The following is a 16,779-nucleotide window of genomic DNA, read 5'->3' as shown; positions in this document are numbered from 1 at the left end:
CGGGATGCCAGGTAAGAAATCTGCAAACTTGGTTCTATTGGACTGAGTTGAGCTGTTTTCTCTCCTGTCAGTTTGAGGTTGTGGTAATTAACCATTTTCTATCACCTTTTTTTTTTTTTGGCCGCATCTCCCCACCATTTCCTACATTATATGCCATAAAACTGTTCAGCTATTAGTTATTTATAACATTAGGATAGTTAACATTGTAATTTGTGTGTGTGCACATGCAGATTCATGGAATTGAGTCCACAGCCTTGTGCATGCCATCACGTGGCTCAAACCCTTGCATTGATTTTTTTTTTTAATTTTTCAATTGGATGACCAAGACTATCTGCAGTGATGCCTATTTAAATATAGTTCTAATTTATGATGAGCTAGAAGTAGAAGTGTTGGTTTAAGTGGTGATAGTGTGAAGTATAACTTTATGTTACTACGTTGAAAAGCAGGCTGCCTTTATAACTTGGGGAGGCCTTGCTGTGGCGCTCTTCACAGGGACAGTAGGCTGCAGCATGGTGTTCTTTTCAGGACTGTTGCGGCCATGACATCTGAAGAAAAGAAGGAGCGACCCATAAGTATGATAAATGAAGCTTCCAATTACACCTGGCTTCCGACTATGCTGTGCATCCCATGAGCCCTGTGGGCAGAGTAAGTTAATCTGCTTATTGTTAATTTGTTAGAAGTATCGGTTTGTAGCTATTGCTACTACTCATTGTAGACTTAAAATTGGAATTAGAGAATGATAATTACATTTTTATTATTGCATGGTACTAATTATAATAGTAATGGCATAAAGATAGCTTCAAATATAAATTAACAAAATTTTAGAGGCCTGCATATCTTGTAGCTACTGAGTGGAGATATTCAGTAACTTTGTAAAACATTGTGGGTGTTTGTATGAGGAAATGGGCCCTCTGTTCAATTCAACTAAACTTTTTATATTCCTTATTTTTTTGTAAGTATAAATTTACCATCTGAATTTCAGATTTAACTGTTTTTTGAAATTCATTCTGTATAGTAAGAAGTATTTCAAATAATTAAATTTTGAATCAACTAAACTTTTAAAGGCAAAATTAATGTAGTAACCTAGAAATTACATTTCTTTGTGTACCGTTCTTATACTTGAATAAGCCTGCAAAAGTAGAATTTAATTTTTCCTCCAAATATCAGAGAAATCTGGAAAAAGATTAAAATTATAAAAGTAGAGAAAATCTTAAAGCTCCAACCCTTAATAACTATATGTTCTGTCCTGCTTTCTTCTGTTTAGACGTCACGGGCCTCCAAAAAGGTTCATAATTTTGGAAAAAGGTCCAATTCATAGAGGAATCCAAACGCCCCTGTGGTGAGGCGCGGCTGGCTGTATAAGCAGGTACTTATCTCCGCTCTCAGATAGGGTTAAAGCGCTACTGTCTGGGAAGGGTGACTAAGGATTTTTATAAATGAGGGATTCGTTTTCCTGTGGGTTTCAGACAGTGACTACCAGTAAACTGAAATGACACCCAGCCTGCAATCTGTTACCTGCCTTTCACTCTCTGTCCCGGGCAGTCACACCAGTTACCTGACCTGGTCATTGGCACATCTCATAGATGTTTAAATGTCTCATTAGAGTCCCCCAAGCGTGCGGGTACCCCATGGCCACTGAATTTAAAAGCATTTTAAAACCAGGCTTGTAGCCCATGCCTGTAATCCCAGTATTCGGGAGGCATGGGCAAGGCAAACAAGTTCAAGGCCACATTGGGCTCAATTCCAAACTCCAAGGAAAGTTTTTTAAATTACATCGGGTGGCTTAGTGATCTTACAGATCTATTTCTTTATAGTCAGTGATTGACTTTCGGTGACCCTAATAACATTTACTCATTCAAACACATAGTACATTTGCTGTGGCAGAACTCCTGAGATGCTGCTCCCCCGAGAACCCTCGTGACGTCCATGCTCAAGCATCTCTGCACATCGAGTTGTAAGAGGGCTCTGTGTTCATCTTACCTGCTGCCTATAACCCGCAGATATTGAAGTAGCTTGACACCGTTAGACCCACTGGCAGCCAATGGCCACTCACTGAGACAGCTGCAGGATCTTGCTTCTCATTCCCACGGCTGGACCTTATGGCACAGTGTTACTAGTATGAATGTTTAGCAATGGATATGTGACTTTAAAATTTTTTGTGGCGCTCCTGTCTGATCCGAAGAAAGATCCGAGGGACAAGCGTGTCCCCTTGGGCTTCTGGTTTCTCCTTCATTTGAAAGATAACATTTTACATTTAGGATTTTTTTTTCTACCCATATTTTATCTCTATCATTTTAAGATCACTGTTAGATTAGCAAAAATATATTAAGAAGTATTAATGCAGGCATCTAAACTGATGTCTAGCATTTTGAGGGCATCCAGTTTTCCCAGCGTTCTTGCTTATGAATGTGGGAAAGTACTTTTCATTAAGAGTGTGATCTCATTTGCAGCTGGTAGTTTTATGAAGTAGATTACCTTAGCATTAGCTAAAGAGACGCAGTCTCTTGCAGGATGAGCAAAACCTAACCAGAGATGGAAGAATATTTACTCACTAAATTATCTACTAAGGTTTTTCATTCTTGTTCATTTTAATCATCTTACCCTTCAAATAATTTCACTGCATGTGTTTTTGCTTCTTGTTGGCGATAACATGTTTATTAAACCTGGTTAGAGTGAGTCTGTACACCATTTCATGCCTCCCTCATTCTTGCTTCACAAGCTCATGTGTTCAGAAGTGAGCTTCAGGTGGCGTCGGCCTATTCTTTTTTATGTGACAGCACCACTCTTCAGAGAACAGTCAGCTTATGACCATCTTAATTAACATAAGTCCCTGGAAATTTTCCTTAGTCAGAACATAAAAATTTATTTATTTATGAAGGACCATGTGAACTTTTATTATATATTTATATTTATATAATATATATTTAAAATATATTTATTTATATTTTTATTATATTTTATATATAATATTATATATAAAATAGATGATATATTTTTATTTTTATTATATTTTCTATTATATTTTTGTTTATTATATTTTATATGATCTATATTTATATATTATTATATAATAATATAATATATTTCAAATATAGCATTGTGATCAAATCGGGGGCAGCATTCTGCATTCTCAAATATCCATCTTTTCTCTGTGGGTAGAAATATTCTTTCTGGCCTTTTGAAACATGCAAGAGTCACCAGGCTGTGCAAGTAAGAGGTCAGAACTTTTTGATAGGCCTTTTAATTAGGTTGTGTTACATGCATATCAAAATGTATATCAGAAGTATCTTCAATCGTTGTTTAATGCAGGACAGTACTGGCATGAAGCTGTGGAAGAAACGCTGGTTTGTGCTTTCCGACCTTTGCCTGTTTTATTACAGAGGTGAGCTCATCAGCTGCCAAGTATCTTAGTCCATAACTGCAGAGTGTGCTAAGCGGTAGCTGTGTCCTAAAAGACGGGAATACTGTTGCTGTTTACAGATGATGTTGAGAAAACCTTCCTTCACCAAGCCAAGGTTCCGAGTCCCTAGAGTATGGCAGAAGGCAGAGCAGGGCTGTAAGCAGAGTGGAAACAGGGTCTCACAGTGTGGCCCTGGCTGCAGCTCACAGTATAGACCAGCCTAGCCTTGAGATCACAGAGCTCCACCTGCCTCTGCCTCTTGAGTGCTGCCATTACTGGTGTGTGCCACCACACCTGGCTGAAGGCTGCTGTGATTTTGGTCTGTTTCCTGTGTTCTGATTTGTTTTGTGTGAAGAGCTTAAGAATAGTCTGCCACCCTGTCTTTGAATACTGCACCTAGAGATAAAGTCCTTGGTTGGGTACTTGTTTTTGGAGCTGGCATATCACACTGTACTGGAGCTAGCCTGGAACCAGTGAACTGCCTCAGCCTCCTAGCTTCTGGGATTATAGACATGACCATCACTGCCAGCTAGGGCTTTTATATATGTTAATTTTATGAGCTCTAGCTGTGGATTTATAGAATGCCCATAGCTGTGATTTTATCCAAATGAGTGTATGTCAGGAATTATTATAATTGATTGGAAAATGAAAAAAATATGCATTATTGATATAAATGTGTGTTACATTTATGCATCTATTTGGGTTGCTTGTTTTTGTTCTTTTGAGACTGTCCAGTCTAGTTTAGTCCAGGCTACTCATGAACTGAAACTTCCTTCCTCAGCCAGAGTGCTGAAAAATCAATGATCATTTTCTTCTAACATGGAAAAGGTTATATGAAAGACACAAAGCAGACTCTTAGTATTGGCACTGAAAACCTGCAAGGGTTACTGGGAAAAATGCACCCCTTCATTCTCCTTGATGGATATGAAAGATTCCTTCTGGTTTTTCTCATTAGGAAATTATTAAAACAAGCTCTCATAGTGTATTTTTTTTCTCTCAGTGTTACCTCAAATTCTTGAGTTCAAGCAACCCACCCACTCTACCTCCCAAATAGCTGGGATGTGGGCAGGCTTGTGCTACCTGTTAGGAATATTCATAAGAACCTCTCTGCCAATTCAGGATATTCCAATTAGACCAGATTAGACCAAATCTGGTGTTCCCTTTCTGAATGGCAGGGCCAAATAGCCTGTGGGAGTGATCCTGACCCTCCCTAGGGAGGGGTCAGCGCTTGGCAGGCTTTCCAGGGGGAGGAGGCTTCCAGCCTGGTATTACATTCCAGAACTCTTTGTATAAGGGTAACAGAGAGCTGAGGTGATGCTTAGTACCAACATTTTAGGCCTTAGGCCTTTTTGGCTCAAGTCCGGCTATTTCCTGTGGGCATGGGGCGACGTGGGGGAGGGGAGAGCTGGGAGTTGGTGAGCTCACGTTCAGCGAGAGTTGCGGCTGGAGTGGCATCCAGTTTACTGTCATTCTGGAGGTCCTCAGGCAGCTGCTTTTTTAGGGTGATGAGAAAGGCAGGTGGCTAGGAGAAAAAATATTGTTATTATTGGCCCTATAAATGGGGCTAGCCATGGGAAGTCATTAACTGTCAGAAAGTGCCCTGGTTGTACAGGTGAGGCTCAGGTATATCAGATACAACCAGATTTTAGTTGGCAGGTGTCCTTGATCCAGGAGAGTTGGTACCAATGATGAAGTCCCAGAACTGGTGCAGGTGTTGGCATTGTCTGGAGAGCGCTTTGTCTTGGCCCAGACAGCAGAAATGACCTGTAAAATGTGCTCGAAACTGGTTGGGGGTTAAAATAGGCTCTGGAGACTGTTAGTTTTTGCCAGACCTGATTTTTGAACTTTTTTTCAGGAACCTGTAGGTATCTGTCATAGCAAAAGGCTATTACTTTTAGGATACTCCTGAAACCTGTTAAATCCTGGACTTTGAAACCTGCTAAAGAGGCACACCTGTCTGTATTTTAGCAGGAAGCTTAACAAATAAAGTAATGAGCTGCCAGTACGTTTCGTTATCAAATGCATTAGACAGATCTGGGAGGGATAAATGAGCAGATATGAAATTGCTATGCAGGCAATTTCTCCTAGTCCTTAGAGAACACCAGTCTTAGAAGCAGTGCTTGCCATTAGCTGTTGAGTATAAGAGGGTCCAAAGATTTTTCATGTGGGAGGAAGATTTAGTCTCCCTGTTTTGGCTGGATGAGAAGATGGATTCCCTGGTTGAAGCATCCAGGAAGCTGAAGAGGTGGAAGGCCACTTTTTGCTGTGAGTGGCTTTGCCAAACCCAAAGGCAAAGCCTGGAGGCAGAAGGTCTTTTGAAACCATGCATCTTCTTGGAGTAGCTATTGGATGCTGTGGAAGCTGGCATGTCACAGTGTTAGAAGCTCTTTTATTAATGCCATATACTCTCAGATCTGTAGAGGCATTTGAGAGTTTGCTGCTTCTGAGTCTGGCTGGCAACTCCTCCTCCTCCTTCCCAGCATTCCCTTAGTCTAATTCAGCTCCTAATGATATTCTGCCTAGCTATAGGCCAGTCAGCTTTCTTATCTTTGTGAGTGTAAAGTTTTACACCTAATTTACCTTTTATTAAAACTAAGGAAAACATTAAGTCTGATTATTTATTCTTTAACTAAAAAAAAAAAAAAAAAAAAAAAAAAACCCAGAGGGGTGTAATGTTATGTAGCAATAGGGACATCTGGCTACCTGAACAGTCACCAAAAGTTCTTTTGTAATGTTGGGGCATCTGTCTTTTATACAGGTGTAGTATATCTGACAGACGTTTTTGAGAAGCAGGGAATTTTGAAGGATCGTCCTACCTTGTCTTGGCAAAGTTTGGCAGCCACTTTTTGGTTTTTCGAGACAGGGTTTCCCTGTAGTTTCTAGAGCACTTTTTTTTTTAAAACATTCTTCTGGTTCAGTTTGAGCAGTGACTGTCAGCAATCAAAGCAAGGGCAGTTTCTTTGCCCAAATGATTAGCTTTTGCCATAAAGAAAGCAGACCATACAGAGGTTCTTCAATGCCCATTATCATTTTTTGAAGCAGATTGGTGCTGTCAGGAACAGACGTGTCTCACTGTCATGAAAAACTTTAGGTTATTAAATACTTTAAATGCCATATTTTGTATGTCTTTGAAGTGTTTGAAGACCATATATATCTAAATATATCTGTTTAGCCTTGAAAACATACCTAATATGACTACAAGTTTGATTAGTATTGATAACTAACTATAGATTTGATTACTGAGGATGACTAACCAGTTTTTAAATTATGCATTACATTTTAAAATGAGTTGCATAAACATAATACCCCAACCAAGAGTAGAAACATACATATAATATAGCAAAAATGACTTTAAATTTGTATTAATTAACCAAAATTCATACCAGTGTAAAACATTTTGAGATTAGCAAGTTTTTTTAGATTAAAGTACTTCAATAATCTATCCTTTTAGACTTATTATTGATTATAAATGCTCAGCCAATAGCTCAGGCTTGTGTTTAGCTAGCTCTTATAACTTAAATTAATCCATATTTTTTATCTACACTCTGCCACAAGGCAATACCTTTTTATTAAACAAGGCAAGTTCAAGATAAGATAAAGAGTAGAATATTTTTCTCTTATTTTGACAAATACAAACGGACTGAATATTGTAACTAATTTCTTATTTGATAACTGTCTTGGTGTGTGTGTGTGTGTGTGTGTGTGTGTGTGTGTGTGTGTAATTTTACTATTTTAAGGTAAAACCTTCCTTTTTAAGTAGACAAAAAGAGGGAAATGCTGTGGAACAATCTCTGTACACTGTAAATAGGTGTTGCTCTTATTGTTAATAAACACTGATTGGCCTATAACTAGATAGGATTTGGGGACAGAGAGAATGATGGGAAGAAGGGTGGAGTTGGAGAGGTTGTAAGCAGACGCAGAAGAAGCAACCTGGGAAGTTCATAGATGAGGTAAATGAGCCTTGGGACGGCACATAGGTTAGTAGAAATGGGTTGATTTAAGTTGTATAGAGCTGACTGGAGACAAGCCTAAGCTATCAGCTCATTATTTATAATTAATAATAAGTCTCTGTGTGGTTGTTTGGGAAGCATCTGGCGTGACAGAAAAGTCCACCTACACATGAGTTTATCAGCTAGATGCATGGCTTCATGAACTTGTCTGGTGGACCCATAAAAGTGACAATGTGTCAGGTTTCCTCAGAGATCTCCAAACAACAAGCTCTTTGTGGAAGATGAATGTTCAGTCGTTTTCCTCAGTGTGGTTTATGTGCTTGCTTTATAGATCTGCTGCTCAATACACCAGCTTCACTATGTTCTTAGCTACTAGTAAAGGCAAACCTGAAGCTCCATAGCTTTTAATTTATGCAAGTTCTATCTCATATTGGAAATACTTTTTCATGTTAACATATCTTTGTACACCGTTCCACCTCTAAGTGCCTATCCAGGGAGGATGGGAAACAAAGGGGACCACTAGAGTTGTTGAGGAAGGGGGTGGGAGTTAGGACACAGGGTAAGTGGCAAAATTCCCAAAGAACAAAAATTCTAATGAAAGACTTGACTTGTGTTTAGATGAGAAGGAAGAGGGGATTCTGGGAAGCATCCTGCTGGCCTAGTTTTCAGATAGCCATGCTTACCTCTGAGGACCACATCAATCGCAAGTATGCATTTAAGGTAAGGAAAGGAGCATGGTGCAGAAACTAGCAACAGTTGCTGGGGCTGGAGAGATGGCTCACTTTTACAGGCTAGGGCTCATAACGAGAGAGAGAGAGAGAGATGAGGGAGGGATGGAGGGATTGATGGCGTTAGGAGGTGGGGCTAGCTAGATAGCGATCGAGAGAGAGAGAGAGAGACGAGAGAGATGAGAGAAAAATGCTGACCCATAAACTTTGTAAAGGAGATCTTCCTGGTAGTAATGTTTACACTTAAAAGTGTATTGGTGGTGGCTCACAATTATCTGTAACTCCAGTCCCAAAGGACTCAACACTCTTTTCTGGCATAGACATACATGAAGTCAAATGCTTATGCACAGAAAATTTTTTAAAAAACTTAAAAAAGCTTATTGGTTAGTGATGGTACAGCCATGGCAGGGAATAGTGTCATCGTAGGAAGCGCGTGCTAACATAGTCCAGGCTGTGTTTTCCAATGTTTCTCTGCAGAACAAGCATGGCAGAGCAAACACGATGGAGCACTATGGCTAGACATCCTAGTGGTCATTGTTCTGTCAGTTACTATTTGAGTTTCGTCAGATGGACTATATGGGGAGAGCGTTGGAGAAGGGTCTCTTCATGACATACTTACAGATTTGTGCATTAGTCTCAAAGACGATCTCAAGTGCTTCATGCTCATTGCCCAGCTTTAGTGGCCAGCCACCTGGGTCCCCGCGGAAGCCATCTCTCACCCACTCATCTTGTGCTATTGCTGCTGTGAAAGTTCACCTTAATGCTGATTCAGGGGCGAACTTTTGTTTTACAAAAAACACATTCTTTGCTTTAAGGTTATGGTTAAAAAAATTTCAGAGGTGACCCGTCTTGGGGTTGAAGTTTGTTTTGTTTTATTTTTCCCTGGCTATATATACTTTTAATAATCGTGACAATTTTTAATGTGGAAATTTTGTTTTAAGAGTAAAGGTGCAGGGGCTAGACAGATTGCTCAGAGGTTAAGAGCATTGGCAACTGTTCTAGAGGCCCTGGTTTCAATTCCCAGCAACTGCGTGGTGGCCAAAACCATCTATAGTATATCTGGTGCCCTCCTCTGGCATGCAGGCACACATGTAGACAGAACACTGTATATATAATAAATAAGAAAATAAATCTCTTTAAAAAAAGAATAAAGCTACAAATGACAAAATATACTATTTATCAATGAAAATGCTTATTCCTTTTCAAAATGCATATAATTTTAAACTTCATTTAAAAGAATACTTAAGACTGCACTAGTGTGTAACTTTTGCTAATTCATATATTGCATTATTATTATTAACTGTGAAGCTAAAAGCAGAGGAAGGCTTAAGCAGGGTGAGAAGGTGATGCTAGAGCAAGGCCCGAGTGCTTGGGAGTAGCCTCAAGTGTGAGTCATCTAGCCCAGCAAGCATGGTGTATAGAGCGTAGTGGCATGAGGAGCAGTTGAATAAAATTGGTACCTGGATGTGTGCCTCGGTGGCAAAGCGTCTCCTGTGCATAAGGCCCTAGTTCAGTTTCCAGCATCTCAAAAGCACTGAATACAGGTGACTTCCAGTAAGACCTTTGTAAGGACGTGTCTAGAACTGCAGTGCTCACACGGACTTGGCCATAAGCTTAAATTTTTCATCTGCTAGTAAATTAAGCAAATGTTTATTGAAATTTTTCTCTTTGAGGGACATTTTAGCTATACTCTTAGATTCCTTAAAAAACAAAACAAAAACAAAGTGCAGTATGAAAAGAAAAGGCAGGCCAGAGAGGTGTCTCAGCTGTGAAAGGCTCGGCTCACAGCCACGAAGAAAAGCATTCTGCAGGGCTAGCGAGAAGGCTCCGCAGTTGAAAGCACACAGGACTTGGATGTGGTTCCCAGCACCCACATGGCAGATCCCAAGATCTGTATCTTCAGTGCAGGGGATCCAATGCCCTCTTCTGGCTTCTGAGGATACTACTTGCATGTAACACACAGACATATACACAAGCAAAATAGTACCACATAAGAACTTAAAATGTAATAGTAATAAAAATCAGTTAAAGAATGTTTTTTAAAAATCTACAAAGTTAAAGTAGCACAGAAGTGGCCACAAGGGTCTGGTATAGTTTCTCTATAACTATTAGTTTTGTTTTGGTTTTCTTTTGCCAGTAACAATAGTAATTATTGTTTTAACTTCTCTTTTGTGGTGTTTACCCTAAATTTTGAGCTACTGTATGACCGCATTTGTTGACTTTGAGTCTGCTCTTATCGGCATGGTAAGTAGGAACTTCGCAGTTTCTGAACTAGTGCATGGTGGGGTGGCTGTGTGCATGGTCTGGCTTCTGTTGTCTCAGGGTAAGGACAGGATCTTCCCACTGTTCCGGCCCAGTTTCCTCCACTGATCAGAGATATGGGCAGTGTTACCAAAACCCACTCCCAAGAGTCCAGTGGGACTGCTGATCATTTCGGCACCAGAGCACTTGAACTGTGTCTTGGGCTACTTCAGCAGTTACCTCTGACCTCACTGTGGAGATTTGTTAGTTAGGACATTGCAGTGACCGCTGCTTATTGGCTATATGTGTATTGTAAGTATTCTAAAGATGTTAAGCCAGTTTGCTCTAGGGGAGAAAGTAGATACAAGACGTTGGCGGGAAGGGTGTGATTCTAGATGTAGAAGTCTAGTTTACTACTTAGCAATCAGCTGCTTAACCGACTCCTCCCCTCACTTGGGCTGCAGTGGCCTTTCTTCATTCGACCAAGTCTTCAGGTGTCCAATGAGAAGTGAGCAGAGGGTTTCTGAGTGGAGCCTGCAACTGCTCCCTTGGGTGTCCAATGAGAAGTGAGCGGAGGGTTTCTGAGTGGAGCCTGCGACTGCTCCCTCGGGTGTCCAACGAGAAGTGAGCGGAGGGTTTCTGAGTGGAGCCTGCGCCTGCTCCCTCATCCCACAGCTCGTCTGCTGTACTCTGCCGTGGCTGTGCGGTGCCCTCCCGCAGTGGTGATCTCGCCAGTGTCCTTACGCTGTTTGCCTCCCGGTTTTCTGATAAAGGTGCACCATAGACGAAGACCCCAGTGGGCGTTTGCCTCCTCTCAAACTGCAGGTGTTTGCAGTTTTGTAACTTGGAAACCTGGAAAGAGAACCTAGAAGGAAATGCCATTGGAGTCACTTATGCATACATGTCCGTACGCCATCTCCAAAAGGCGCAAACAGCAGGGCTTTTACAGAGTAAAGGCATTGCTACCGAGCAGCAAGAATGCTTGCATGGGCTTTCCCGTTTTGTTGCTGCTCTCTCTCTAAAGCACACCCCATCTTAGTGTTATTTTCCTTTGGTTTTTGAGACTAGGTTTCCATTCTGTCCTAGAACTCACCATGTGACAAGGCTGGCCTAAGAGTCACGCCTCAGCCTCTCAAATGCCATGCCTGGCTAGAAATATTATCCTTGAATGGGAAAATATTGGCTGCACCGAATTAAAAATGGTTGGAGTTGAGTGAGTGGGACAGACCCCACAGGTGTATTTTGAACATACTTCCTAGAACACATGTTTTTGTAGCTTTGAGGTATATGCAATTGAAGAAACATTCAAAGGATAATTAATGTTGTAGCTGCTGGGGTCAGTATGTATGTTCTTTCTTAAGTCATATCTGTGTCTTATGTAAATGACCAGTCTACTTTCTCTAAAATTACGTAGTAATGATAGATACAGAGCCGCTTTTCCCTTTCTTTTTCAGAATTGCGTATCATGATAAAGTGATGGTGTCGTTTCCACTCAGGCAGCCCATCCGAACATGCGGACCTATTATTTCTGCACTGATACAGGAAAGGAGATGGAGCTGTGGATGAAGGCCATGTTAGATGCTGCCCTGGTGCAGACAGAGCCTGTGAAAAGGTACAGCTTTGCAGGGAAGCTGCAGTGGCCCCGCCCCCATGATAGTCCTTCCCTGCCAATGCCATTGTCCCTGTGCATGGGTTTCTCTTGGCCTCTTTCTCGGCCTTTGTAAGTGAAGACCCCACCTGCACTTTTATTTCGCCTTTTTTCTTGCCTCATTTTCATCTGTCGGTGTGCATGGTTATTCTAGAATCCTAACATTCAACCTGAATGTTCTCTCTTCTTACAGAATTACCTTTAATTTCCGGTAAGTACATCTTCTTATTACCTTAAAGCTGTACGGATTGTGTGCTTCACAGAAGAATTTTTTTTTAAGAGCCTAAATCATAGACGTTAATTTCATGCAGTTAAGTTTATTGTGTTCTTATATTGTGTTGGTATTTGGGAAATAAATAACAATAAGAAATTCTGAGATGTTTTTTTCTTAGTATTTTCTGGCTAATTCTGATTATTTATTATTATAACTCCAGAAAATCGTTCATAAAACATTTAAATTATTTCTAAATATGTCTACTACTTGATGTAAAGCTGTAGTGCTCAGATTTCTTGCTAAAACTGATCCTAGACTTGTTTGTGTTTTCTTCTTTGCTTGAAGATAATGGGTCATATTAATATTCCCCGTTATTCTGAGAATCAGCATACCAGACATGGTGGCATGCACATGTATGTGCACATGCATGCGCTACAGTGTTCTTGTGGAGGCAAGAGGACAGCTTCAGGAGTTGCTGCTCTTCCTTTCGATGCATGAGTCCCAGTGACCACACTTAGCATCCACCCACTGAGTTGTCGCTGGCCCATGGCTCACACTTATAATCCAGGCATTCATAGGCATGAGAGTCTCAAGCTCAAAGCCAGCCTGGGCTGCATCACAAAACCCTGTCTCAAAAAGAAGCAGACCTAATCAAAGAAAGTTTGTGTCTCAAACAGCAAAAATAGAGGTTGAATGGATAGGCTTTTCCTCCTTTGCCCCCCCGCCGCCCCCCCACCCCCGTTTCTAGACAGGGTTTCTCTATGTAGTCCTAGCTGTTCTGAAACTTGATCTGTGGACCAGACTGGCCTTGAACTCACAGATCCACCTGCCTCTGCCTGCCAATTGTTGGGGAATACGCTCCTTAAAACTTCCCTATTATTTTAAGGTTTATAGTTTAATTAAACTTTCCAGTCAATGATAATTAAATTCGCATCTTATATAAGAAAACTGCTAATGTGTACATTTAAAGGGATGTGTGTGTATGTCTGTCTATCTGTCTGTCTCCCACTTAAAGACCAAGCCCCATGACATCATGCATACTGCTTCAGTGTGCATTTTTTTAGTAGTCTTTTGGCATGTTTCTGAAAGACTGAATTGGGCTTTATTAGATATTTGTACTTTTTTTTTTTCAGGCAAGGTCTCTCCACGTAGCTCCTCAAGTCCTGAAATTCTTTATGCAGACCAAGCTGACCTCACACTCAAAAAGATAAAAAGATTCTCCTGCCTCAATCTCCCAAGTGCTTTAAAGGCTTCTGCCACTAAGCCCAACTCTTATTTGTACTATTGTTTTTAAAACCCAAACCCTCACCCATGTACCCAAGCATGGAAATGAACAGGTTCTGGGTTTGCTGGTGTGGTGGCTGTGCTAAAGGTCACACCCAGGGCCTGTGCCTTGTGTATGCTAGGCAAGTGCTGTACCAAAGCCATAGTCGTAGTTCTTGGGTCCCAGCACTGGAGTGGCAGAGGCAAGATGGTTTCCCAGGCCAGGACCAGTGAGTGTTCTGTGTGGGTAAAAGTGTTTGTCTCCAACGCCTGATGTCCTGAGTTCAGTCTTGAACCCACGGGCAAAGGAAATGACTCTACAGTATTGTCCTCTGCCCTCCATATGCACACCGTGCATGTGCGCGTGCACACACACACATACACACACACACACACACACACACACACACATACAAGTAATAAATAAAGAGCGAGTTCGTGGTGGAACACACCTTTAATCCCAGCACTTTCAAGGCAGGGGTGGGCAGATCTCAAGTTTGAGGCCAGCCTGGTCTACAGAGTGACTTCCAGGACAGCCAGGGCTACACAGAGAAACCCTGTCTCAAAAGAACCCCGAAATAACACTAATAATAATACAATAAAATAGAATGAGAAGTTATCTGTGCCCATGTACAGCGTGCACACCCACATACATTGAGAGAAAGAGAAACAGAATGGATTTTAATCTGGTTTCTCTCTCACATCATACTTAGAAAGAAAATTGAAAATATGCGAATTTATCTCTAAGTAAAACTTCGAGGAACTTTTAAAATATAGAAATGAATATAGAAATTAGAGTATTTTGTTTTCAAGTAGTTTCTGTACTGCATGTTATACTTTTGTAGTTTCAACTTATTTCCATTTTCTTTTGTTGAATTTATAATTCTAAGAACTGGAACCAAGCGTGGTGGTGCACCCCTGTAATCCCAGCACCGAGAAGGTAGAAGCAGGAAAATCATGAGTTGCAGACCAGCCCTAGGTTATGCAATGAGATCTTTCATTTAAAAAGTGATAAATTAATTAAAACCGCATATTAAAAAATAGCACATGAGGTGTGAGAGATGGCTTATTAAGAGCAGCGCTAGCTATTCTTTCAGAGGGCTCAGTCTTGATTCCCAGTAGCCACACAGAGGAGGCTCACAGTACATCTGTGACTCCAGTTTTCAGGGATCTCCTGCCCTGTCCTGGCTTCCAAAAGGCAATGAGATGATGAGTTTGTGTCCCCATAACGGTTTGCAGGCAGTTTTGTTACTGTCATTTGTCCCTTAGCCAGCAGTTACTGGGCACCTCCTCTGAGCCCAGCCGGGAGGTGTCAGTCACTGTCACACCACAGTGTAACACACCTTCTTCTACTCTGAGCTGTTTGGCACCATTGTGTTTTAGACATTCCAGATTGAAAGTATCTTATTTTTGTATTAATTTCATAAATCCAGTGAGATGTTTTATTTGCTTGAAGTAAGGTAATGGGGTTTCTTTGCTTTGTGACTCCAGTACTTAAAACAGTTAACCAGAGCATATCACCTAAGAGATAAAACAACCCGGTGGGGGAAGGGCAGAGTTGTGGAGCTGGATACCAAACTTAAGTCCTTTGTATGTTAAGTGAGTACTCAACCACTAAGCTACATTCCCAGCCCCAAACATCCACTACCGAGCCCTGCAAGGCTTGGTCTAAAACCTGACTGGGGTGACTAGGAAATGAAGAAAAGACAAACACATACAGAACAGATGGGGCCCAGTGGGCCATGCGCCCTCGACACCAGCTTCCGAAATAACGTAGAACTGCAATATGCTTGTTAGGTTTGTTATGCTTGCAGGCAAACACCCATAATTTTTTCACAAGAGGCATCAGACCCCTGGAACCAGAATCAGGCAGTTGTAAGCTTCCATGTTGGTGCTGGGCATTGATTCCTGAGTCCTTGGCAAGAGCTACAAGTGCTCTTAACCCTGAGCCATCTCCTTCCAGCCCCTCGGTGTTTTTACTTTGTGTTGTGTGTGTGTGTGTGTGTGTGTGTGTGTGGTGTGTGTGTGTGGCGCGCGTGCAAGGCATCCAGCCCGTGGCCTCTCCTCATGCCGGGCAAGCACACCATCTCTGTCACTAAACTATACCTCCCACCCTGTATTTTTATTGTCAGTTGGACATGCAGTAATTACACATTTGCTATAGTATAGTAATTTACATGGGACCATTTCCCATGTATACACTGCAGTATCAGACTGGGGGTCATTAGCACAGATGTCATCTCAGACTTTGATCGTTTCCTTTTTCTAGGGATTAAAAATCCATACTAGTTATTGTGAAAAATCATTATCAACCATAGTTTGCCTTACAATGCTGTTAAGATATAAAAATGTCTCCTCCTATTCTGCTGTACCTGCTATCTAATCCTCTCTCCGCCCACCCCATTGATGTATACATTACATTTCTTGGCTTTGTGAAGATGATTGTGCTGTAATAAGCATGTACATGCAGGAATCTCCTCACCATGCTGACTGGATGGGTTTTCAGGAGCAGGATGGCTGGATCATAATGCATTTCTTTCTTCCTTTCTTTCTTCTTCCCTTAATTTTAATGTTTTGAGTCACTGTCTCATTCATGTAGCCCAGCTGGCCTCAAACTCAGTGTAGAGAAGAATGATCTTGATCTCCGGTCCTCCTGACTGCACTGGGGCCAAGGTGTGTATTCCCACACCTGTCTTCAGGTAGCAGCTCTGTTTCTTGGTTTGGAAGAACCCCTATAGTACTACCCTTTGTCTTAATGCCAGAGAGGTTTCCTATGTCTTTGCTGTTATGGCTTAAGTACCACTTTCTTAGTCAGGGACATGTCTCCTGGTTTGTGTTCTTATAGTTTTTTGAGTCAGTTTTGGTTCCATTTAAGGAAGCATCATACAGGCTTACTTTTCTCCAGTGATAAACCTTGGGGGAAATACTACAATTCTAGCCTAAAACAGTAGCTGCAGTTGACTGGACTTAGTTTCACATTTTTTAAGATACTCAGCATTCATTGTTAAAGAACCTCTCCCTGCAGACATCAGTAAATGTTTGCTGTCAATTTCTTAGTGGTTTCCTCTTTGAAGGGAAGAAGCCCTACAACCTATCTTTGTAGACTGCCCTGTGACTGTTGCTAGGTCTGATTTGGAAGCAGTGGTTCATGTGTGACTTGTATGTGTGCAGTGTGTGACTTCACCTCTTGCTAGAGCCCCTTGCCAGAGTGTCTGTACAATCTATGTTTCTTCACTAAGAGTTGAACGTGGGTACATACGTGTGAATATGTATGTTTTCCACACATCCCAGAAGTTAACAACAGTACCACCATTGGGATCTCACAGTAGCACCGC

At 41.3% G+C, this 16,779-nt stretch overlaps 1 protein-coding gene across 1 annotated transcript in view; it reads left to right on the top strand.

Moving 5' to 3' along the window:
* Nucleotides 1-538: 538 nt before the first annotated feature.
* Nucleotides 539-16,779, top strand: part of Plekha5 (pleckstrin homology domain containing A5) — a 69,620-nt gene continuing 53,379 nt past the window's right edge. Inside the window, 7 exon segments of the mRNA XM_038318416.1 lie at nt 539-596; nt 599-645; nt 1,265-1,366; nt 3,310-3,382; nt 7,969-8,006; nt 8,008-8,070; nt 11,816-11,931. Coding sequence (XP_038174344.1) covers nt 539-596; nt 599-645; nt 1,265-1,366; nt 3,310-3,382; nt 7,969-8,006; nt 8,008-8,070; nt 11,816-11,931 — 497 coding nt within the window.

The sequence above is a fragment of the Arvicola amphibius genome, chromosome 2 (assembly GCF_903992535.2).
Source record: "Arvicola amphibius chromosome 2, mArvAmp1.2, whole genome shotgun sequence".
Taxonomy (NCBI): Eukaryota; Metazoa; Chordata; class Mammalia; order Rodentia; family Cricetidae; genus Arvicola; species Arvicola amphibius.
The sequence above is the reverse complement of the archived record's forward strand: the minus strand, read 5'-3'. Positions and strand labels throughout refer to the sequence as shown.